This window comes from Eleginops maclovinus, chromosome 18, assembly GCF_036324505.1.
Source record: "Eleginops maclovinus isolate JMC-PN-2008 ecotype Puerto Natales chromosome 18, JC_Emac_rtc_rv5, whole genome shotgun sequence".
Lineage (NCBI taxonomy): Eukaryota > Metazoa > Chordata > Actinopteri > Perciformes > Eleginopidae > Eleginops > Eleginops maclovinus.
This window is the reverse complement of record NC_086366.1, coordinates 18,392,803-18,416,343: the sequence shown is the minus strand read 5'-3', so window position 1 is coordinate 18,416,343 and position 23,541 is coordinate 18,392,803. Positions and strand designations below refer to the sequence as shown.

At 41.7% G+C, this 23,541-nt stretch overlaps 1 protein-coding gene across 1 annotated transcript in view; it reads right to left on the bottom strand.

Moving 5' to 3' along the window:
• Positions 1-3,975: 3,975 nt before the first annotated feature.
• The window catches only part of nbeab (neurobeachin b), a 179,335-nt gene continuing 159,769 nt past the window's right edge, over positions 3,976-23,541 (bottom strand). The window contains exons 47-57 of the mRNA XM_063906394.1: positions 23,076-23,228; positions 20,350-20,517; positions 15,817-15,905; positions 14,626-14,819; positions 13,768-13,839; positions 13,498-13,653; positions 12,645-12,815; positions 9,489-9,590; positions 8,967-9,163; positions 8,442-8,593; positions 3,976-5,717 (exon numbers count right to left, since the gene is read on the bottom strand). Coding sequence (XP_063762464.1) covers positions 5,627-5,717; positions 8,442-8,593; positions 8,967-9,163; positions 9,489-9,590; positions 12,645-12,815; positions 13,498-13,653; positions 13,768-13,839; positions 14,626-14,819; positions 15,817-15,905; positions 20,350-20,517; positions 23,076-23,228 — 1,545 coding nt within the window. The 3' untranslated portion in view covers positions 3,976-5,626. The remainder of the gene's footprint in view (positions 5,718-8,441; positions 8,594-8,966; positions 9,164-9,488; positions 9,591-12,644; positions 12,816-13,497; positions 13,654-13,767; positions 13,840-14,625; positions 14,820-15,816; positions 15,906-20,349; positions 20,518-23,075; positions 23,229-23,541) is intronic.

Here is a 23,541-nt window from a genome sequence, read left to right as displayed (position 1 = left end):
TTCCAGTAAAATCCATTATGTGTTGGTCCTTTCGATAAACATGATCAAATAATATCACTGAGAAGTCTGGCTACTAGATTGTATGTACTGAAATGTTCTCTGACAACTCCATACATTGGTTCACCGGAAGACCAAATATTCATGGCTGTGAATGTCTTGTTCCCTTTATCAGAGACTGTAACCTGCATGTGTGCTGATATGCATCCTTAATCCGTTGTTCTGGTCCTCTACTGTTTGATATGCGCCTGTCAACGATGAAACCATATTTGTTGTACGTGACGTCTTGGTGAATGCAGTTCCATTAAGGCAGACTACTGTATTGTCATACCACAGTTATGTTCAGACGTGTATATACTTATTTTAACTGGAATGTAATCTCTCACCACAGACTTTGTTGTAAAAGGGCTTTCACGTTTTTGACTCAATGGGGGTGAACCAAAAAGCACAAGGAAAGCAAGTTGCAATAGTGACTTTTTGGGATTATGTTTTCAAGACTTTCCAAATTCTGAAAAACATAAACATATACTGTTAATATACACCGTAACAAAGACAACTGGGCATGTCAGTATTAGTTCAAAGCAGATGGGGAATGTGAATTCTGTATTATATTTATCCATATTCCATTAATGTAGCCTACGGATGTCATAAAAAAAATCTAAATGAATACAAATAGTAAATTACTTATTTGGAATTAATTACAACAAGGCTTTTATGGTTTAAAAAAAATCATAGTTCCAACAATTTGTTGCTGAAACGCTCAAAGAAAAAAAAAAGATGATTAGTTAATGAGTCAGCGTTAATGTTTTATCAAGATTAAAGAAGCACAAACTGCAGCAACACATCCAGTCAGCAGGGGGCAGCATCATCAAGCTTATGATATCGTCTATAGATTTCACCATTCCAGGTATTTATAGCTTATAGCAGGGGTTTTCAACCGGTGGTCCGCGGACCCCTGGTGGTCCGCGGCGGCATTGCATGTGGTCCGTGACAAGAGGCCTATGTTGATCAGTTCACCATTGTTTTTTTTTAATATAAATTCGCTTTGATATTTCAACACATTTCCAGAATACCGTTACATATCGTGAAAAATATGTTTAAAATAATATAAAGGAAATTCAAGCTGACAGAATGTAGCCTTGCGTCTATCCAGTCTATGGTAGCCTGTGATTTGCTAATGGTAATGAGTTGCGTCGCTAACCTCACTTATTATTCATTACGTACAGTCTTGCGAGCAAAGTTGACACACATTTATAAGCATAGCCGACGAGAGTATTTTAAGATAGGTTGTAGTACAGCAAACATTTGTTACATATGTACTAGTCTAGCTATATATCTAGCACCAATGGATCGTTTTGTAGTGAGGAAAGTGCCAGAGGGACAGGCTGCCATGACAGAGGGTCAGGCTGCCACGACAGAGGGACAGGCCGCCACGATAGGGCAAGGACAGGCTTCCGAAGCGTCAACTTCGCAAAAAAGACGAAAAAGAAAATACAATGAGGAATATGTTAAATATGGATTCACAGTGACGACAGACAGAGCAGGAGAGGAGGTACCACTGTGTTTCGTATGTTCAACAATTCTCTGTAATGAAGCTATGAAGCCGTCGAAACTTACGCGGCATATGGAGACGCATCACGTCCACTTGAAGGCCAAACCCGTTGAGTACATGCAACAGATGTTGCGTGATTTCAAAGGACAGCAGGCTACCATGAGGAAGAGTGCAAAAATAAATGAAAACGCACTGAAAGCATCGTATCTGGTCGCTCTCAGGGTTGCAAAAAGTAAGAAGCCCCATACCATTGCAGAGCAGCTTATATTGCCAGCAGCCATAGATATGTGCAGAGCTATGGTAAGCGAAGAATGTGCCAACAAATTAAAAACTATTCCGTTGTCAGACAACACAATCGGAAGACGAATTGGGGAAATGGCAAATGATGTCAAAGACCAGCTGATGGCAAAACTTCAGACAGTTCTGTTTTCCCTTCAAATCGACGAGACGACAGATGTTACTAATGATGCGCAACTGTTAACATTTGTGCGATACGAGGACAGTGGCACTATGTGCGAGGAATTTCTTTTTTGCAAACCACTGCCCGGGCGAACTACCGGTGTAGAAATATTTAAAGCACTGGACGATTTTTTCACGGAGCACAATATCTCGTGGCAGAGGTGCGTTGCATTATGCAGCGATGGGGCCCGAGCCATGAGTGGCAGCAAGACTGGACTGCGCATGTAAGGAGGGTGGCTCCGGGGGTAATTTGGACACACTGCCTGATTCATAGAGAGGCTCTCGCCTCCAAAGATCTCAGTGTTGAGCTCAGTGGTGTGTTTGATGTCGTTGTCAAGACGGTCAACTTCATAAAACGAAACGCATTGAATACACGCCTGTTTTCATCCCTATGCCATGACTTGGGAAGTGAACACAGCTCTCTCCTTTATCATTCAGAGGTGCGTTGGCTGTCTCGCGGCGCTGTGCTCGCCCGTGTGTTTGAACTACGCGGAGCTATCTACGAGTTCTTGTGCGAGAAGCATTCTGATCTGGCTTCCAATTTCAACGATAGTTACTGGTTAACTAAGCTGGCGTACCTCACAGATGTTTTTGCAGAGCTGAACAAGTTGAACAGCTCCATGCAAGGGAGAGATGCAAACGTCATGCAGCTCTACGAGAAGCTCGACGCATTTGTGAAAAAATGTCAAAGTGGATCGAACGAGTGGAGAGCAATAACTTGGCGATGTTTCCTTCAGTTGAGGAATACCCTGACAGCACTGACATCAACGACACTATATGTGAGCATTTGAGGAAGCTTGTGCGTCAATTCGCAAAGTACTTCACTGATTCGGAAGAGTGGCGCCGTGACAGCAAGTGGATCCTGCTCCCATTCAGTGACGATGCATCAGTAGGGTCAAGTCTGACGGCTGTGGAAGAGGATAAGCTGATTGAGATGTCCACAGACTCTGTCAGGAGGCATATGTACGACACACAGCCCCTTGTTAAATTCTGGATAAGTTGCCAGACAGAATTTCCACAGCTTGCTGCAAAAGCAATGAGGTGTCTTTTGCCCTTTCCAACCACATACCTGTGTGAGAGTGGTTTTTCTACACTGGCGTACTTAAAGAATAAGTACAGGGCTAGGCTTGATCCAGAGAATGACATGAGACTGTCTCTGTCTACCATTTCGCCACGAATAGACAGGCTGTGTGGACTTCACCACGCCCAGATATCACACTGACAGGTAGGCCTAATTCTCCATGTTTTCACTGTTACGACCCTGGCGGGTTTAGGCCCCGCCCTGTGTTAATGGTAAGCCTGTTCTCTCTCCCTGCTTTTCTCAATCTCTCTCTGCTTTTCTCAATCTCTCTGTCTCTACAGCAGGTGATTGGTGACAGGTCTGTCCTGGCTGGGTTATAAAAGCCCTGACCAGCCAGCAGTTGAGGCTGCCTTGGTCTTCATTTGTTGGATTTTGGTTCTCCGGTGTTGTTGGATTTTTGTTCTCCGTTGCTGTTTTGTCACACACCTAGACTGACTTTGCATGACATTTTTAGTTACTTTTCCCAATACTGAATTGCACAACACTTTATTATTCTTTATTCTTTCTTTAAAATAATCTTTAATTTAATTTAATTTAATAAATCTACTTTTATTATTATAAAATCTGCGTGGCCTCTCTTTCATGTTTCATGCATTGAGCTATGCATGTAACACCAAATACACACGCGCACGCGCAGGCACATCAGTGGGCCGCGGATTGCTTTCTAGTCCGAATGGTGGTCCCTGGGACAAAACCAGTTGAAAACCCCTGGCTTATAGCAATAGTTATACATTGTTAATGGCAGTATTTTATTAACACATGCATGAATGTTTTGAGGGCAGGCTACACAAAATACCAGAGTAAAAGCTCAACAAGAAAACTATTGACACTGGTGTATTTATTCAATTTTATTAAAAACACAACAGAACTAATGAAAGCAGCTGCATTTTACAATGATACATTTTTATGATTTCATAAGCATCAAAGATATCCTACCCTTTTAAAATAAAAAATATGAATCATAACTTAACTTGAAATAAATGATACATGAAATTTGAAGTGAACGGCTATATTTCAAAAATTTGTCAAACTAATTTTAGATTCAGAATATTTTAGGAGGAAATTATTTCGGGAGAAGGTAGTTTGGTGTCTGGTAGACCCACTAGAAAAATCAGAATGCTAACTCAAAAATCTATTTGCATATTTTGTTAATTTTAATTTGTCAGCTCACAGGGACAGACTTCTCATTTATCAACAAAAATAGACTATAGTCATTTTTGGAACATTATCATGTTCATTATTAGATCCGTTTTTTGTCGCAGCTGAAACACATGTCATAATATTGCTTACCAATGCACTGATTTGCAGCACGGACTGATGGTCATGAATACACAGATTTAATATGGACAAGCAAACCTTTTTTTCAAAAATAGGAATACTTAAAACTGATATGCTGAAGTAACAGGACTAATGATTGCATTGCCAGCATTGTAGTCTTTTAAAACCTCACGTCCTTTTAATCGTCTTTACCAAACACCTTAAACAGTCATGAGATACAAATCTGTCAGGGAGAACAGGAAACAACAAAACAAACATTGATTACAGCTTTTTCAAATGTCCCGCGTGAAAATATTTTAGGAACCCACAGTAAATTACATTATTTGCCATTTATAATGAAATTGTCTTAAATTTAAAGTGAATATGGAAAATATCACAATTATCCTTTACACTGACATTATGAAAATCAAGTATTTCACAAAGGACTACGCTCACACGGATTTTAAACTTTTTTCCATAAAGACGATCAAACAACAAATGAACATTTAGTCTTTTCACACACACACACACACACACACACACACACACACACACACACACACACACACACACACACACACACACACACACACACACACACACACACACACACACACACACACGGCCACTGTTCTAACAATGAGCAAACAAGGGGCCATACATACGTATTACAACCAACGAATATCTGATGTTCAATGGAGACATTTAGAACATTTACACATGGCTCGCATGATGAAAAAGATGGCAACATGGTGGCTAGTCTAACAGCATTCAGATCTTTATCAGTCTTTACAGGGAAGAAACAATTTACACTGTCCATATTTACATCACAGGTTCACCTCTAGAAAAGTGTTCCTAGTGAGATATGTATCTGCCATACAAATGTTGTATAAATGCTCCTTACAGAGGATTCATTTTGTTTTGCATCTTCACAGTTCAGAACAGCAACTTAAAAGCTTACATCATGTGTTTGTTTATGTTATAAAGTTCATCTCAGTCTCTCATGCTCAGCACAACAGATCTGCTAAACACAGTGGGGGAAGTTGACGGCTGCTGCTCATGTAACACCTGAAAACCAACAGCAAATTCATTCAAATTCTCCTGGAAAAGACGGTTCCCAAGTTCCTTCAGAGGCCAGATGAACACATGTAAGCACACTTTGTCCTTTATAAGTGTCACCATGGTGATGTCCTGCAGCCCACTGGATGTCTCAGCTCAGTCTCTGGTTGGTAAGCATCCTTCTTAACCCTCCACACTAGGCTCCTGCTGCGTGTCTCTCCTCAGTACCTGTTTTGATGCTCGTAGTGCCACCGGTTGAAATCAATGTTAAATGCCACGATACTGCCAGACGCCATCCCTGTGATCAAAGTCCTGAAGAGCAAAAAAAACACACAAATGATGAAATCCTAATGTCAGGAAATGCATTATAAACTCAAAGAATTGTATAATTTAGAAGAATAGAATAACACAATTACAACAACATATTTGATTAAATTATGTAGGTTGTTTTGCAAATCTATCTACTGTATAATATGTTATTTCACATGTGTAACAAACCACCAAGTTTTACAAAATGTGTTCATTGATAAAAATGTGTTCCATGCATATTAACAGTTGGTTAAATAGCTAGCACAGGAGGTCATCAGGGGCTGTTACGGTAAAATATGGGGTCCCTCTGACAACTGAAGGAGACCATTGAGTCTTAGTATCTTTCTGCAACCCCTGTGCTCTTGTGTCCACGGCTGGCTGGTATGTAGGAAAAGCAGCTGATTTCACAGGGTCGTCTTATACTGCTACACCCCGAGGGCTTAAATGCTCAAGCACAATGAACAGAGCCGAGGCAGAATGCCCCGCTGTACATGAAGCTGCGGAAACATGGCTCCCTTGTGTTACCTAACGTCAACTCACTGAAGAAAGAGACTCACTGAATCACGGGGTTCTAACAATACTCAATTAAGTGATGTGTTAAGCGGTATTGAAAGTAAAAGACTATACTAAAAATAAAAGCTAATCTGTTAACAAATGTAATCCCGTATCATGCTATCATCTGTTTAGCTACACAGGTTGTGCCGTTAATCACGATGGTGCAGAGTTATTCTGCATAAGAACCAGGCCTCTGTACGGGCCGCACTGTAAGTGCTGAGGGGGATTTGGCCTGCGGCGGTGAAGTGCAGCTTTAATGTTCGGACTCTCTAACCTCTCTTCGCTGCCAGGGTCACATGATGACGTCAGGCTTATAGCCCGAGAGCAAACAGTGTCGCCCGACAACCCGGCACCCATTAAATGACTCCAGATAAATCTCGCAGAATGCAAACGCTTGGGAAAAACATGCTGCTGACTTATGTTTCAAGATAAGTACATTAGTAACTTTTGTCTCAATAGCAACTGTTAATTCCATTCCATCAAAAGGAAGCTGGGTATCCTTCTAACTAACATTTCTCTGACACTTTGTATCCATACATACACTCTTTTATTCTTTTTGGATGTTGTTTTGCACTCTGTCGCCTCATTTACATTTATTCATTCTGAATTTCATAATGATAGTAGGCCACCAGAGTTCAGTGCTTTAGCTGCCTTGTACGCTACTATTGGCTTTAAAAACAAACAAAGATTTTAATAACATACTGTGACATTTATTTAATCGACAAAGAGAAATGTAATAGTTTTTGATGAAGATTTGGGTTTTTTTTGGCACACCATACACTTAATTTTACGTTGGATACTATTTTGACTTTTATGACATTCTGTATGCTGCCTTATTTCATTTCATTTGAATGACTTTAATATGTATCTTATATATATGTATCTACTGCTTACTATACGTTTTACATGGCTTATGGCAATTTAATAGAATAATAGAACGATGTGTAATGTAAGAGATATTTCAACCAATTTTTGGTGAATTACAATATTATGATTGTTTTGGGGGCATTATTTGTGGCATACCGCTATGCGTTTATGTGAGGATTTAATCGTATGTACTTACTAAACAATTACTTCTTTAGATACGTTCTCTAATTTCGATTGTAATTCTATTTTTTTCTGGCATACAGTTGTTGTAATGACATTTTATAACATACATTAATAGGGATCTTTACTCTTTTGGACACTGTAAAAGATTTATAGTATGATACATAATATAGTTTGACACATTTGTCAAACATTCTATACTATGAGTGTTTTGCAGTGGCAAACTATTCAATAACTTTTAGCGATATATCATACTCTGACATGTGAACTATTACATGACGTACTACATGACCTTTTCATAGTTTGTATGAATACCTATATTATATATTTAATGCTATTTTAAAGGAATATTCAACTATGAAGTTTTTATAGTAAAATAACAATATGTTATGATTGTTTTTACGAAAGTACTATTTTTTGAAAGTATTCATGATATGCTAAAACAAACTTATAATGGCATAAAACTACGGCTTTATGGCATTCTGACTTTTTAAGGACATATACACATGAAACTCTGTTACGATTCACAGAGACGCAGACTCAGTAGTGATAATAAGAAGAAGGATTTAATGTAATGGGAAATGGGGGGAATGGAATCCATGAGGAAGTAGCTGACTGAGGAAGAGGGAAGGGAGTGATGAGCAGTGTCTGGAGCTAGTGAGGTGGGGCAAGAGAGGGAGGAGGTTTGCTGAGTAATGCAGGTGAGGGGGGGCTGGCAAAAAGGGAGGGAGGATGCTGGAGAAGATCCAGAAGCACAAAGAATAAAAGGATTGGGCAAGAAAAGAACAAATGACAGAACGATTGGGCAATTAGGAGCATAGGAGTTCATGCTAGACATACTATGACTTTTTTGTGGCATACTATATTTTAATTACATTAATTGCATATTTTTTAAATCATTCATAACCTGACGGATGCTTGCCAGGGGGCACAGTCTGACAAAGTGGCTAAGAAGTGTATATAATGTAAGCTATTAAAATTGAAAGTATCAAAAGACCGCCTGTGATTAAAACTCAATGAATGCATTTCATGATAAGTTCAGGCGGTGCATTTCGAAAAACTGTGATGTGTGGAAGACGATACATTAAGATGGCTGTAAATATTGTATACAATGTTCGCTCTGACCTTTGATCATGTGACAGGTCCATGGCTCGGACGCCAGCATCACAGCCAGGGTAGACATAGAGCTGTTTGAAGTCACAGGCCTGCCACACCTCCACCACGCCATTGTCTCCACCTGTCACCAGGTTGTGGCCATCACTGCTCAGGAGAATAGCCTACAGGAGAAAAGAGGGTATCTACATGCGACTTGCAACTTATTTTACTGTCCCTTCCTCGGAAATGTGTTTTACTCAACGAAACAGAGACCACATTTGTGATTGTGGAAGTACAGTATGAGAATGACGCGCAGCAGCTGTTTGCACGGCAAACTAAAGATTGACTTTTGTTGATAGATTTTTTAAATAATATGACATTTCATAATGTGATGGGCAACCATCAGTCAACATCCTGTTGCACATAACCATCCTCTTACCGAAAGTCAAAACAAGAAGCCATCAGTGCAAATACATACAGGTTAAGTTTGTAAGACTGAAGATAAACAAAGAACCAGCTCTAGTGGATTGTCCTGGAGTCAGAAAGCCAGCTTACCCTGGTGGAGTCATTGACCTCCAGCTGTGCCAGCAATTTTCCATTAATGCTGAAGTTGCAGAAGCGGCCCCTCTCGTAGTATATGATGCAGTGGCCCTCACTAGATACTGAGATAAGCCGTGGGCACTGATAGTACTCTGGCCCCTCCAGAGCCCGCAGCAGGTCCCCTGTGATGGTGTGGACCAGACATGGGCCCTCTGCCAAAGAGAAACATACACAGGCAAGGTTGAGACAACTGCTCATGTAAAATATCTAGTATTCTGTCTTCTAGTTAATTCATATGATGATATTTTTACAGTTTTAAAAGCTTATCATACAGAGATGGATTCCAGGATTTGCATGTTGTTCATTCTGGTACAAATGCTGGTCAAGAGTGATCTTTTAAAAATATTCTTGTCTGTTATGCTGGTTATAGACTTGTAACCAACAGTATATAAGCAAGCTTGAGGGTGAGTGATCCTGACTTCCTCTTTCCTCTCTGATGACAGTGACCTTAAAAGCGAGACAGAAAAGCACACTGACCTTTGGCTCCGCTGATGACCAGGCCCAGCTCAGCGCAGACTGCCACACACACAACTTCTTGGTCATGACCCGTCAAAACTGCTCGTGGAGCTGGGTAGTCACCTAAAGAACAAGAGAGACGATATAAAAACACATTTCTTGGTTTAATTGTTGACATTTACTGTCTGAGATTGAAAACGATGAATCCCTGAATAGGCCGTCTATAAGCTCTCTTTCTGCATACCCAGCACACCTCCATCAGGCAATAAAATCTAATAAACACAAGCACAGTGAATGTGACACACATCTGCTACCAGGGCGGTCCCTTTGAATTGTCATGTAAATGCAGGGATGCCCGGTGATGGCAGCCGAGCCACTTGATTTCATTGCATGTGTCATATGATTGATGACGGCCGGGCGAGAGGTTAGTGAGGGGAGTTTCATGGCACCCAGAGCTGACCTCAAGTCTTGTTTTTCAAAAGCACTGATCACCAATAAAGAAAGAACCCCACTTCATATTCTCTAATGCTGCTGTGTCTTATGAGTATTTTCCATATGGAATTCGCCACAAAAATAATCAGATCAGTGGTAATGATCTGTATTTAACTGGTAAGAAGTTCAGACGGAATAAAGGCAGGGAAAGCAGAGAAATTGTTAGTATTAAACGCATGTATTTAACCATTAGCGAAGGAGTAGCTACTGTAGGACATTTTGTGTGAACAAACAAAAACAAGGCTTTAGGCAGTCAAATTAGTGTTTATTTTGAAAACTTTTCACTGCCGTTTGCCATGCATATGTACATTGTCTTGTTTTAGTTTTTTGGCTTTATAGGTAACATTTTAATTTAGTTTAAATACTTGTCTTTATTGTATATTTTTTTGATGCTAAATCGTTTTTAAATAATACTTATTTTTTATTATCCTTATAGTTTGACTAAATAAGTTATTATTATTTTTTTTAATAATATTGCAACTTATTTTCTTAGATTGTTTATACTCGCACCACCAGACACCAAAGCAAATGCCTTGTGTAAAGGTACCTGGCAATAAACTTGATTCTTATTCTTATTCATAGTCTATATATTTAATTTTAATGAATAAAATTGAAGTAAATGAATTCAACATCAGTTTGTTCATTGCACCACTCTTCAGCACACTCCCGCCAATAAATATAACATTAGGTGGCATTTGGTGTCCACACATGACTCAAAGTTCAGCCGATTCAGTGAAAGTTTCTCTCTCCACCTGGATGACAGTAAAGTCCTGATAGATGATGTGGACATGTGTCAGACTGCCTCCCTCCTCCTCCTCCCCCCATCTCAGCCTCGAGCTCGGCATATCGCCTCTGCAGCTGTAGCGGGCCGGGCAGGGAGCTGGACTGTGATCGATGCAGCACGGCCCCTTAGAGACCGGGACCTGAGCAGGGCTGTCAGTCCCAGCACCCACTGCTGAGGGAAGCTGAATAGGACAAGTGTCAGAAAAAGCCTCCAGGGGGAGAAAGGGACCTTGTGCAGCTCACCTACCCGACAAAAGATTCAATCAGCCTGCACCGCGTACCCCCCACCCTCTCCTAGCCCTTGGGACGAGTCGAAGTCAGCCACCACAATTACCCGGTGCAAATATCCCCTCGCACCGGTGTGATGGGCTGGATCTGAGAGGCAGGGCCATGATTGAGCTGGAAGTTATTTTAATTATTACACATTTAAGACACATGCAGCCTTTTGGGGCGCGGGTGAAATCAATTTCTTTGGCCCTCCACGTCTGCGGGATGAGGACGCAGTGATCCGGAGGGCTGCCGCTACATATTCACACAACCTTCAACCAGCATTATAGAAAATATGATAGGCATGAAATCAGGAGAACAGGACTTGTGGAAACGATTGTTCAATGAAATAGCGAATAAGCAATGGAAAAAATAGATTTTGTTGCGTTGACATTTATTTGAGGGCTTCAAGTGTAAAGATATTAAAGGCCGGTAGTGGTTTATCCCTGATGATCCTTTCAAATGCCATGTTTATTTGAGGATGACTGATGTTTGCCAGCATTAGAGATTTGTATAACGATTATTGTCAAACATACAGTTTACAAAGTGAGCTGATTCTGACCCGGACTTCCTGGTAGACAATATATTGTATTACAGTGGGGACTTTCTAGCTAAATAAATACACTGAGTTATTTTCCTCTGCACTACCTTTGTTCTTCTCCAAAATAACTTCCCAACCCTTAAGTGCTCTGCATTCTTGACCAAAGCCAGATCAGTAACTTTTGGCTCCACAGTGTCCCTGACATCATGCTAAACTGATGAGATATTGATAAAAGATTGCAAGTAATTTGATCCAGTGAAAACACATCCTGTCTTTTGTTTCTTGAGATGAGTAATGTTTTTTTTCCATTTCGTCCGTTGAAGGTGCATTGTAAGCAATGGGAGTGTGAATATCAGGGGAATACTGTTTTCCTGCTGCAGGAACACCAGTGCTCTTGCCCCTTGCTAATTGGAGGCAACCAAGCTGAAATTCTTAATTAACTGTCTGAGCCTCAGTGAAGTTAATTAGAGAACACTCGCATCTAATATGGAGCGCCCAGATTCTGTGACAATTGGAAACACAAGATGTTATAGCACCCCACCCCCCCGTACACACATACTCTCAATGAATTGTCATCTAAAAATAAAACAAAAACTCTTCCTCCTCTCAAATGTGTATTTCTCACCATATATGGTGCTACTAACTTGTACAGTACTGTCTGTTTCGCCTACCCTGATGGATTGTTTTGAACACAGACAATCAGTGGGAATGAGCAACTAAATGAACTGAGCAGCAGAAATCACACACTGGGGTCTACCATTTTGAATGCCAAGACATCTGGAATCCTCTACTTGAAAGCAGCACAGCTCAATGCAATAAATCACACTAATATATCACAGCTACAGTGCAGATAAATTACCCTCTCCCTGTCTCTTATCATTATTTTATTTCTAGAGGAGAATTCCTTTTTCTCCAGTGTTGATCAAAGGCTCTTGCTTCCTATATAACTTGTTGAAAATACTAGCAATGAACTCATGCACATTTTTGAAGACTTTTATATATTTTATTGGTAAAGTATTAAACATTGTGAAGATTCCTGTAACTTTGTCCAGAGGGGGATGCTACTGTTCATGTGTGAGCACATGCATACTCACTGTTATTGGGGTTGTCGCCAATAATATGGTGCCGTCCGCTCCAATACCACAGCAGCAGTGTAGCATCCCTGGACCCAGACACGATGTAGCAGTCTCCCCCGATGTAAGACTCTGATCTGGCCAGACATGTCACCACGTCCCAGTGTCCAAAAACTATCTGGGTCAGCTTGCCTGAAGAAATATGTACAAACATGTTTTCAGTGTCAAAAGTTCCTCAAATGCAACATGGCAAAATGACTACCGGCTGTGTTTTTAAAGCTCCACTAAGATGAGAAAAGACAAAATATCTGGATTGTGGTTAATTCATTGGTTCCCAGCCTCTTTATCTTGTGATCGCTTCAAATGTTGGCGTGTAAACCATCATCACAGATATTTGGCTTTGGTGTGGACAGAGTTGAACAGTGATTTGTCCCTTTCGGTTTGTAATATATAAAGGACTTTTAGGATGAAAAGAGTGATAGTATGCAGTATTTGTTAGAAAATGAACAGATTTTTCCCTCATCCTTTCCATCCTTTTGACCTCTTGTGTTGTCGTAACCCCAAAGTTTGGAAGCAATTAGGTAAATACCATCTGTCCAGCTGCAGTAATAATCATTTATATAATTAAACGTGTGAAGTGCCAATATTTTTACCTTGCTCCTACTGAATCATCGCCAATGGATAGGAAATAAGCTTGAAAAGTAACTTTTTTATGTATCAGTGTGTTCAAATGTGTAACAGTGTAGTCATTAGTTTTCCTACAAGGCTTGTCGAGAGGAAAAAGCGACAATACTGTATTTTCCCATCATAGCGCTCAGTCCTCCACACATCATTGCACACCTCTATAGCAAATAGAGTTTACACTGTAACCTACCTGTCTCTGAGGAGTACACACGAAAGCTCTTGTCCCAGAAGCCACACACCAGTATGTAACGGTTGTCAGCTGTCACCACGAAACAGTGCGTGGTGATTTGGATGCTCTGGTCCACTAAATCTGTGATCTGACGCTTGTTGCTTCCTGTATTGTTGGCTGTGGAAAAAAAGGAAGAACAGAACTCAGACCCTAAAGATAAAATAGATATTAAAGCCAATGTTTGTTTGTTTGATGCTGTCCTTTCCATTGAAATCCAGGAAGCTTACTCACCAACCAGAGAATCCATCTCTATAGGAAGGTGATGGGCCTGCTCAAGAGAGTAGCCTGGTGCTCCTCGGAGACCTGGATTCATGCATGGAGGCATAAGGAAATTAATCATTGAGGTTTCTCACCTGTGAGTCTGCACATGTGCATTCTTACAAACACACATACCCCTTCATAAGGTCCATATCAGAGATATTCCCACCTGCCTTACTAGGATTTTTTGTTCTTTTTTAGTGGTGTCACACGAAAATAGAGACATTTTTCTGTGCAATTTGTATTTGGGGCCAGTTTTAAAACAGCAACATGCCTGAAAATATGGAGCCCTTATTATCATCATTATTCTGAAAAGCCAAACCACATTTCCCTCCTCTTCGACAGGATGGCAAGGGTGCTGCAGCTGTGTTCATTAGTGTGGGACCAGCCTGAGCAGCCACACAGTGTGGACTCTTTGCTCCTGAGCTCAGTGTGTCTCTGCACTGACAGATGGGGACGTGTGAGGAGAATGTGGTGCAGTTGTGGCCTAATTTCCAAGTAACCATTGCTTTGGCCCTCTGACCCTGAGGTGAGGCTGATTCTCAGGGAGGGGCTCTGTGGGTTATGTTGTTCACACATGTCTGAAAAGGAACATGTGGAAACACTCATGGCCAGCTTACCTAGGAGGTGCTTGCCTCTCACATAGCCAGCTGGCTACAGCTCTATTATGAGTGGTAGGCAGGTTTGTGTGTGACGGTGATGAAGTGATTTCACAGGGCGGCTGCTGTGGTAGGTATCACATGTGGTGTGGCACTTTTTATTTATTTAAAGGAGGTAAACATATGTGTATGTTTGAACACAACTCTGCCATGTGTGCTGAGGTTCACTGACCAACAGTGTTGTGCCATCGGTTGACGGCAAATACTCGGCTGCAGGTAACAGTGACTACAGCGGGGATGCTGAGATGGGGCAGAGTGTTGGCGGCCACATGAGTTACAGGAGAATTGGATGGAAACTTCAACACCATGATGACATCCTGCTGCAGCTGGTCCTTGAACATGAGAGGACTCTGTGGAAGAAAACAATAATTATTAGAAGAGAGAAAACACAGAGTGTAAAGGGTGGAGGGATGTGATGGCGGGACAGGAGGAGGAAGATCATGGAGCAGGAAGGGATGGAGAAGTTGAAGAATGAAATGATGAGAGAAAAAGTATGTACAGTATAAAGGCAATTAGAGTGGAGATTGGAGGAACAACCAGGGTCAGACACAGAGGAGAGCTGAATGCACTGCCCCCCCCTCTGGACAGTACAGTCAGATGATGGACTGGTCAAACGGGTAAGATATGAGGTTGTACACATGTGATGGTGCATACATGATACACATGTGTCAGACGGATTGAGTTTGGCCAACAAACAAGAAGCAATTAAAGAGATTCCATATGTTTTTAAAGATGCACTTATTTCAGCTCAACCTTTACAACAATGTTTTTGTGGAGCGGGAATTTAAGCGATGAAAAAGATAGGGATCATGACAATACTATTAGTTTTAAACCAGTTTTAGCTTTCATCTTCTATGAAAACATTAGCATCTGCTGAAAAAAGGAGGGAATTGAACTAAGAGGTCTCAAAGGGATCTGCCTTACAAAGTTTCTTGAAGGGAGAGAGAAACAGGGAGAGCCATGTGAGGATAATGAGGGCTAGGCTGGCTATTACATGGATTAGACAGGGCAGAGTAGCCTACAGCCGAAAGAGGAAACAACTGGGCCAGCAGGGAGCACTCTTCCCTTACACCACACTGCTAGTTGGCAGTTACCGCTAGAAACAGTGCAGATTACTGGTGCTGAGAATTGTTGTCAAATTGCGTGTCTGTGACCTACATGAGGTTAGATTCTGAAATATATTTTTTTGTTATCACAACAGAGTGGATTGAAGGAAATGTGTAGAAATAAGGAACATTTATTTTGTTCACACACAGGCCTAACACCCACACCACCAAGACTTGCAAAGGTCCACACTTCCTCTTTCACACACACTACCACCAGAGGTGCAGGGATTTTTCCCAGCATGCTCATTGCTCTCACCAGGTGCATGGCAGAGCTGCGTGGAGGATGTGGCTCAATAAGCAACTGAGATGGCGTCTGTCCAATGCTCTGGATCTGTGCCTCTGTGGCCTGCGGGAGAGAGGGAGAGGGAGAGAGAGAGAGCGGCTGTCACAATCAATATGCATCAAAGTGATGGGTCAATGCGTTACTTGACAATGCTAGCAAATCCTAACTCAGCCGTGCTTCTGAGGAAAGGGGGAGGTAAAGGGAGAGGGGAGCACTCCCAATCCGCCTGGGTGCTCCCCCTTCCCCCCTCAGCCTGCAGAGTCATCCAAGTGTTAGTATGGAAGAGACAAGCCTTTTCCTATTAACATGCTTCAGTTAACCATTCCCATTTCCAGGCGCAGGGGCCCCCACTGCATAAACGTTAACCTGGAGTGACATGCAGCTAGGACTGCAGCATGCCGGCCTGCTTTTAGATGTTATTGTGTTTGAAACAAAGGGGAAAAGCATGTCCATGTACACACACAACAGAGGCAGAAAATCACACAGCAGACCAAGGTGATTTGGTAGCGGGTACCTTGATGAGGGATGATTTATGGGGAGTAAACTGAGAATGGAAGCTTGAGAAACAAGAAAGAAAAACACAAATGACCAAAAGACACATATGGAATTAAGCCTTTAGTATTATAGAAAAATAACTTCCATTTAAAGGACAAATATCTCCCCTGCCATCAGTAAGTGAGGAAAAACACAAGCAGGAAGAGCTGCTGAGCTTGACTGAAAGTGGGGCACTCGATGGGAGTGATTGATGTGACTGGAGCCACTTCCACCATCAGAGGGGAGCTTGTAGATGTCCGTCAATGCCACTGTGCACAATGGAACATACATCGCTCAGCCCCTCGCCCGCCCTTCTGACTGCCTCGGTGACTAGCCCTCATTTTCTTCGCCTGTACACACCACTCACTATCAAAATGAGCTATTGGGTAGCACATGCCACAGAGGGAGATGTGGCGAGGGAAGTTTGGAGGTGATACTGAATAAGGACAGGCCACCTGCAAGCCAAGCAGTCGCCCCCAACACCCCCTGGTCACTTCCTATCTTCCACAGCACCAAAAAAGGCCCTGTCGCAGAGCAGTGAAAGTTTCATGTGAGTTGCTGAGCCCATTTGGCAACCATTAAGTGCTATTCAGTGCTCCTTTACAGCGCCGTCTTTCAAGTAATAAGCATCTGACATTATGGCTATTTAAGGTTAGGTTTAGGGTAAGGGTCACAGTGTCTGTTCAAATAACGAAATGTGATACTAAGATCAGAAAGGCTGAGGGGGCCATGTGCAAAACATCACCACATTTCTTGTGATGATTTTGTACCACTGGGCTGCTGCATATCCCACTTCTGTGGTCTTAGACAACTTTGACGCCCAAAGATTGGTCCCAGAGTGCGAGGGGGAGGATTTGTCTGTGTTTTTGTGTGTGTGTCGGGGTAAGGGGTGTCGTATTTGTTGAAGGTTGACTCAAGAACATGTTCCTCCTCTAGATGATCAAAATATGTCAATATCTCTGAGGAGCTTGGACAGTAATCCTCTGTGAGGTATGTCAGAAACTTATCTCTACCTCAGTCTGCGAAGGAGAACACTTAACAGGCAGTTCATTAGTTTAAGTCACTTCAGGCTCTGCTTTTTGGCTGATAAGTGACACTTATTGCCAAAGCCATCTGGATGATCTTCCCCCCACAGCAACAACCACCTTGCTTGGGTGAGCACCAAACATCCATCATAACACACTGTGTCTGCATGTCTGTCTGTGTGACTTTGTTCGCATCCGATTTTGGCATGAGCAAAAGTAGTAGCTGCTTTGCTCTCTCTATCTGCTGCCTGGTTCCCAGACTGGTGACAGAGAGACTCCATGGAGGATGATCCCCCAACAGCATCCTCCAGTGCACTCATGCAACGCAGAAACACAACAGCTCTGTCAGACAGAATGCAAACACGGCCTTGCAGTGACCCGCTAAGCAGCGTGGGATCATGCTGAGTCACGACACCTGAGATCAGCGGTGGCAACCACAAATATGAAGCTTTCACCCTTTGACAAATTGTTTTCATTAAGTACTTCTGGCTTTTAAATAGCAAAAAAAAAACAATTTAAAGAAACAAAGCAGCATAGAAACCATACAGACCCAGGCAACTACCTACTATAGGGTGTGTTACATGCTCCTGCTCATCCTTTATACTCCAAAGTTTTAGTATAATCCTATTTGAGCCTATTTAAATTGTTAAGTCCTAACGAAGAATTAGCCTGAGGGTGTTTTTTGAGTGACAGCTTGGGAGTTGACATGCACTTTTGTATGTGGGAGCAGAAATGTCTGGAACAATATGTTCACTAGTAGCTGATTGTTTCTAATGCAGTTATCATCTGTGACAATACACACCGAATCCTATTCTATAATAAAATTATGAAGGGAGTTTTTATCATAAAGGTCAAGCATTTAAACACTTGAGTCTCTTCAGTATGAGAATATCAAGGTGAAATCTATTTAAATATATCTCAGCTTCTTCAAAACCCTTCATTTGTTAGCTGCAGCACACTTTGTTGTCTTTGTCAACTCAGAGGGGGCGGGAGGGGCGGAGGCAGCGGAGGAAGAATGGAGTCCCACTGATGAATAATTTGTCTGTTTACTTCTGAGTGACACAGCGGGGTCTGAATCAAGGGGTTGCTGTCATGTTTTTCCATAAGAGAAGGCTGTCATGAGTAGCATCACATAGAAGGACTGCTGTTTCGGCAGTGTGCCCAGTGGAGCTGTCACCGTGCCCTCAACCAGAGGCCCGACGGTGTCATCATTTCCATCTGACACACAGGCGGAAATGATCTCTCATGACCTCTAATTTATTGACATTTCAAATGCCTTAATTGTTATGACTAATGCCAGATCTGCAGTTTCACCTGTCAGGCCCAGAATGAATCAATACCCTGGAGTCAATCTTCACATCTGGGCAGGTCTTAGCAAGTCATCCATTGGGTACTTGTCCATGCTCCCCCTCACTGAATCAGCCAGGGCCTGGCCTATGCGGGATAGTAGGAGAGGTAAACCATATTGTGAATAATGCCACAATAAATCCTGTAGGAAATTGCCTAATAAATGACCTTAATGATCCCATACTGTGCAGGAAACTCAACTTAATTCATTTCATAGCAGATCATCAAAGTATAGTCAAACTGATGTGATCTGATCAGCCTAAAGAAATACTGTACTCAAAAATAATACTGGCCGTAAAGCAGATATCCATCTAAAGCAATACAATGATATTTAATACTGAATAATTATAAAAAATATATATTTTAAATGTTACTGTACAGGTGGCTGTTGAAAAATGTAAACGACCTGCTTTGGAAAGTTAATCTTTTTCACAAGACTTCTTCAGACTGCATATTCAGGATCAAGATCTTAGTATGTAATTTATATGTTATAAATATAGGTGGTTTACATACACAAGGTTATACTTTCTGTTACAGGAAAGGAATCCATCTGGAATAAGAAACATGATTGAAGGTATGAAGGCTTGTCTTAATTAGTGCTCATCACATGAGCATAAGATCAGTTGCAATTATCTGAGACCGTTTCTCTCTCCAGCACAAATACAATCACATGTCACAATACCAATGACATCAGCTGGGCACAATTAGGGACTTTGAGTAGCAGGGACCCTAATGTGCAACTAACTAACCAACAGTACTGTCATCTCTCAGGGTAACAGTAGGTGGGGAGAAGACAGCTAAAAATCCCCTCAGCCTGATGCAAAATAAAGAAAGCATCACCTAAATCTTCCTGGAAAGGATGGAAACCAAACCTTTCACAATATGGTTTGGTAATTAGATCAGCCAAATCTTCTGCAGGTGATTTGCATAGTGGTCACTTGATAAATAAAGGCGCCCCTGGAAGTGACAGTATATAAATGACTTGTTTTGCAGACAGCAGATGGTGGATATCACAGGAGGAGACAAGCTCAAACTGGAAAGTACCACAATGCATGCCAGCTGCTGCAGTCTCTGGTCCCCTTTCCCTCTGCGCAATTAAGCTATTCACGAGTAGTATGGCCGAGCTAATAGATATTCAATTAATTGGTTAAGAACAAGAGGATTCACTCCCTCACATATTGACTGCGTGACCCCTGTTGATTGATCATAGAGCTCAGTCAGATTTATTGATCTGATTACAGCGAGGAAGACACAGTATATGGGGGAAGAAAAAAGCCCAGCACTGTGATGTTAAGAGGATCTATGAATAATGTAGACAGATATTAAAAGATTACTGTTTATCTGAGAGAGAGGAAATTAATAACCCAGGTCATCACAAAATGACACTAATCCCAAAACAAGTTGATGAGTCAGCAGCTCTGCCAAATTCTCTCACGGGTTACATTTGTGTGACACAATAATTGATTGACAGATGCGTGATATGAATGCTCCCGGAGCTCCAACACATGCCAGGACAAACAGGCTGTGCCTATGGTGGGGAAGAGAGGGGGGAGGGGCATTGTCTCCATGGCGATGTGTGTGTGTGTGTGTGCGCGCCTTACCTCTCTGATCAAAGGGTCAGTGATACTGTCCAGCTTGACGGAGTTCTCGTAAGTCAGGTAGTGAAAGACGTTGAGGGCACGCACCGCCTCCGGGCCTCGCTGCTTGTAGCCGAAAATAAGGTCAATCCACTGATGCAGCTGACATGACACAAACTCGCTTTCCAGGGCCTGTGAGAGGAGAACAGGGGCAATTAGAGGTGAGAGGCATCCCAGCAGCACATGGGCAAAAAGACACAACACAAATCTTACCTCCACACAACACTGACCAACAAAGCCAACTTCACTGTACTCAGATGACCTATAAGGGCATTGCATCACATTTAAACTCTCAACTCTAATGAGGAGTACTGCATGGGAAACAACTTTAATAAAGATAAATATTCAACCGGTTTTACTGCTTATAAATATTACAATTCTGGAAGGATGGAATATACAAGATAAAATAACAAGCTGCACTCCACCTTTTAATGTTATCAGCTAACTACATACTATATCACATTTCTCTGTCTACCTAAAATACCCAGCCACTATCTTTGCATGGAGACAAAGAAATTGGTTCAATACTAACAGGGATCCAATTTACTGTAAAACCATCTGCAGAGGCAACAATGATGAATTACTTGTGAGAGTGAAAAAGGGAGACTTGATTTCTTGTGGGAGTGTTGGTGAGAGATTCAGGATAGGATTTAAGGCTGATAATTATTATAAATAACCTATGGAGGCCATGCGTTGGGGGTTTGATGTATTGTTCCACAATACAGTACAATATAATTCCCATGCATGCTGGTGTAAGGCTTTGCTAGAGGAATTTACACTCCTCCCCTTGCGTCAGGAGTAACAGCCATTACCAACAAAGCCTGCTCGAGCACACAGAGGCAGAGTTTGCCACAGGGCATATCACTTCAATTGAAAGTGGCACATGCAAAGATGGGAAGTGGGAGGGAGGGAGGGAGAAAGGGAAGGAGGGAAGGGGAAAAAAAAGAGGAAGAGTGAGACAGAGGGGGAGGCAGGGGGAGAGATTCACTGACAGAAATGAAATAATAGATGAAGCAAGAGTGTGGGCTAGCGAGAGAACAGAACAAAAGAAGGCAAAAAAAGATGGAGGCAGAGGACTATGATTTTCTGGGCGTCTGAATGCACTAGTCTGCGAATGTAACAGTGCAGAATCACAATGTATCCTACAACGGTGGGAAAATATCCACAGTCAATCTTTTTTTCAGTCATTCCCTTTTTCCTTGTTTGAGAGATGCAGACATGCCCATAACAACTCCCAGCCTCTCCCTACCCCCCCACTCTGCCAGTATACAAGCCCGATAGAGCACGACCAGGCAGCGTGGGTAGAGCATGGTGAAAGGTCACCTCCATAAGACCAGCCCAGCTCTGTCACTCCAGCTGAAAAGGTCAAGTATGTTTCCAGAGCCTCTCTCTACCTCTGGTCTAAAAAAATGGTGGCCCATGAAGCCAGGATACAGAACCTGCATGACACAAGTGTATTTTTTGCTTCCCTATTAAGTTTATGTGCTTTTCAGAAGAAACTAGTCAATAAGTTGGCCTGAATTAGTATGATGGAGAATGCTTTTGCAGAATGTTTTCCATCATATGTGTCAGTTCACAAGGGCTTTTTCATAAGGGCCTTCACGAATCTTACAATATAAAGAAACTTATATCAAAGATTTTGGGGTTTTCAATTTTCAATTAGCATTCCCCCTACATTTGAGATGTGTTCAAAATGTATCTGCACTGCAGAACATGCAATGGCCATTCATCAAGCGTATAGAGTTTAGCTGTTGAGTTTCCACAGTAAGTGATTCCAGATTAAAAGGGAGAACAGAGTTTATCCGACAGAAAGAGATTGGTTGGATCTTTATTTCTTTCTCCGTCCTGCTCCTGAAACCTGCTGGGAGTTGTGTGGACCACATGTTGATAGGCTGTCTGTATAGAACGTGCACACGCAGACGCTTACACACATGCACACGGAGCCCTGAACGCTGCCAAAGTGATGAGGCCCGGCGTTACTGAATGTAACACTATAGGGCAAACTTGCCCTCAGTGCTGTCCTTTAGTGACATCACTGGGGTCAGGGGTACAGTGTTAGTATTGAGCGGTGCACGTTATAAGATGCTTCATGAATAAGACAAGGAGACACAAATGCATGGGAAGGTTAGAGGGAAGTTTAGAAAAATGGATTGCCGTGAGACGGAGGCAGAAAAGCTGACTGTAAAGAAATAGTTAAAAAAAATACTGCAGACCTATTGTACATTGTCAGAATGTTTGTAGTAATTATTCAGTAAATATTTATAATTAAAAAAATACACCAAAGTTAATAATGCTGCGTTGAAGCATTAGAATGAAGATTGACTAATAAGTATAACAAATCAAAATTAATTACAACTATAAATGCAAGAGTTAATAATAATAATAATAATTTTACTGTTGTTTACTTACATAAACATTGCAAATAGTGCTGTATTAATTTCTAATTATTTTTCTTAATTGGCACAGACAGAAAAGCAGAAAATAAAATAAAGAAAAAGATAAGATGGTTATTATGGTGATTTATGTTGATATATTAACTGAAGATTTACTGAAGTTTTTCCCTGGCTAATAAAGCAGTTACTGTCATAACTGCCCTCTAAAGTGCCTTTCTGTACATTTAAAAGCACTACACAAATAAAATATCATCTTTTCAGATACCATTGTTAATTAGGCACATGCCTAAAGCTTACCATCCTGTTGATCCTAACCAAGTCTTCAGGCTTCTTGGCCCAGGCTGGCAATTCCACGTCACAAACCATGGTCCTGTCCTCCCTCATTCCCAGGTGGTAGCCGTTGCTGTTAACAAACATCTCCGGGAGGTAGTAGAACTCAGGAATCAGTTCCTGTGTTTCAAAGGTAGTGAGGCATTCATGTTCAACAGCTCGCTGAAAAGACCACAATTTCTAATACCATCATGATCACCATATAATCGCCCAAAGATTCAGCAAAGTGCAATACAGACAGAGCCATGAAAAGCAGAGAGAAGAGGCTCTGTATCCCACTGAGATGAAGTGAGAATTCAAGGGGGAAAGGTAACACAAACAAACTTAACAGCAGGGCCATGAGAAGGCGGTGAGAGGTGCTAGTCCAGTTATTCCAGGCAGGGGTGTTAGGTGTGTTAAATTAAACTGTAACAGAGTAGGGTTTTTCTCCCTG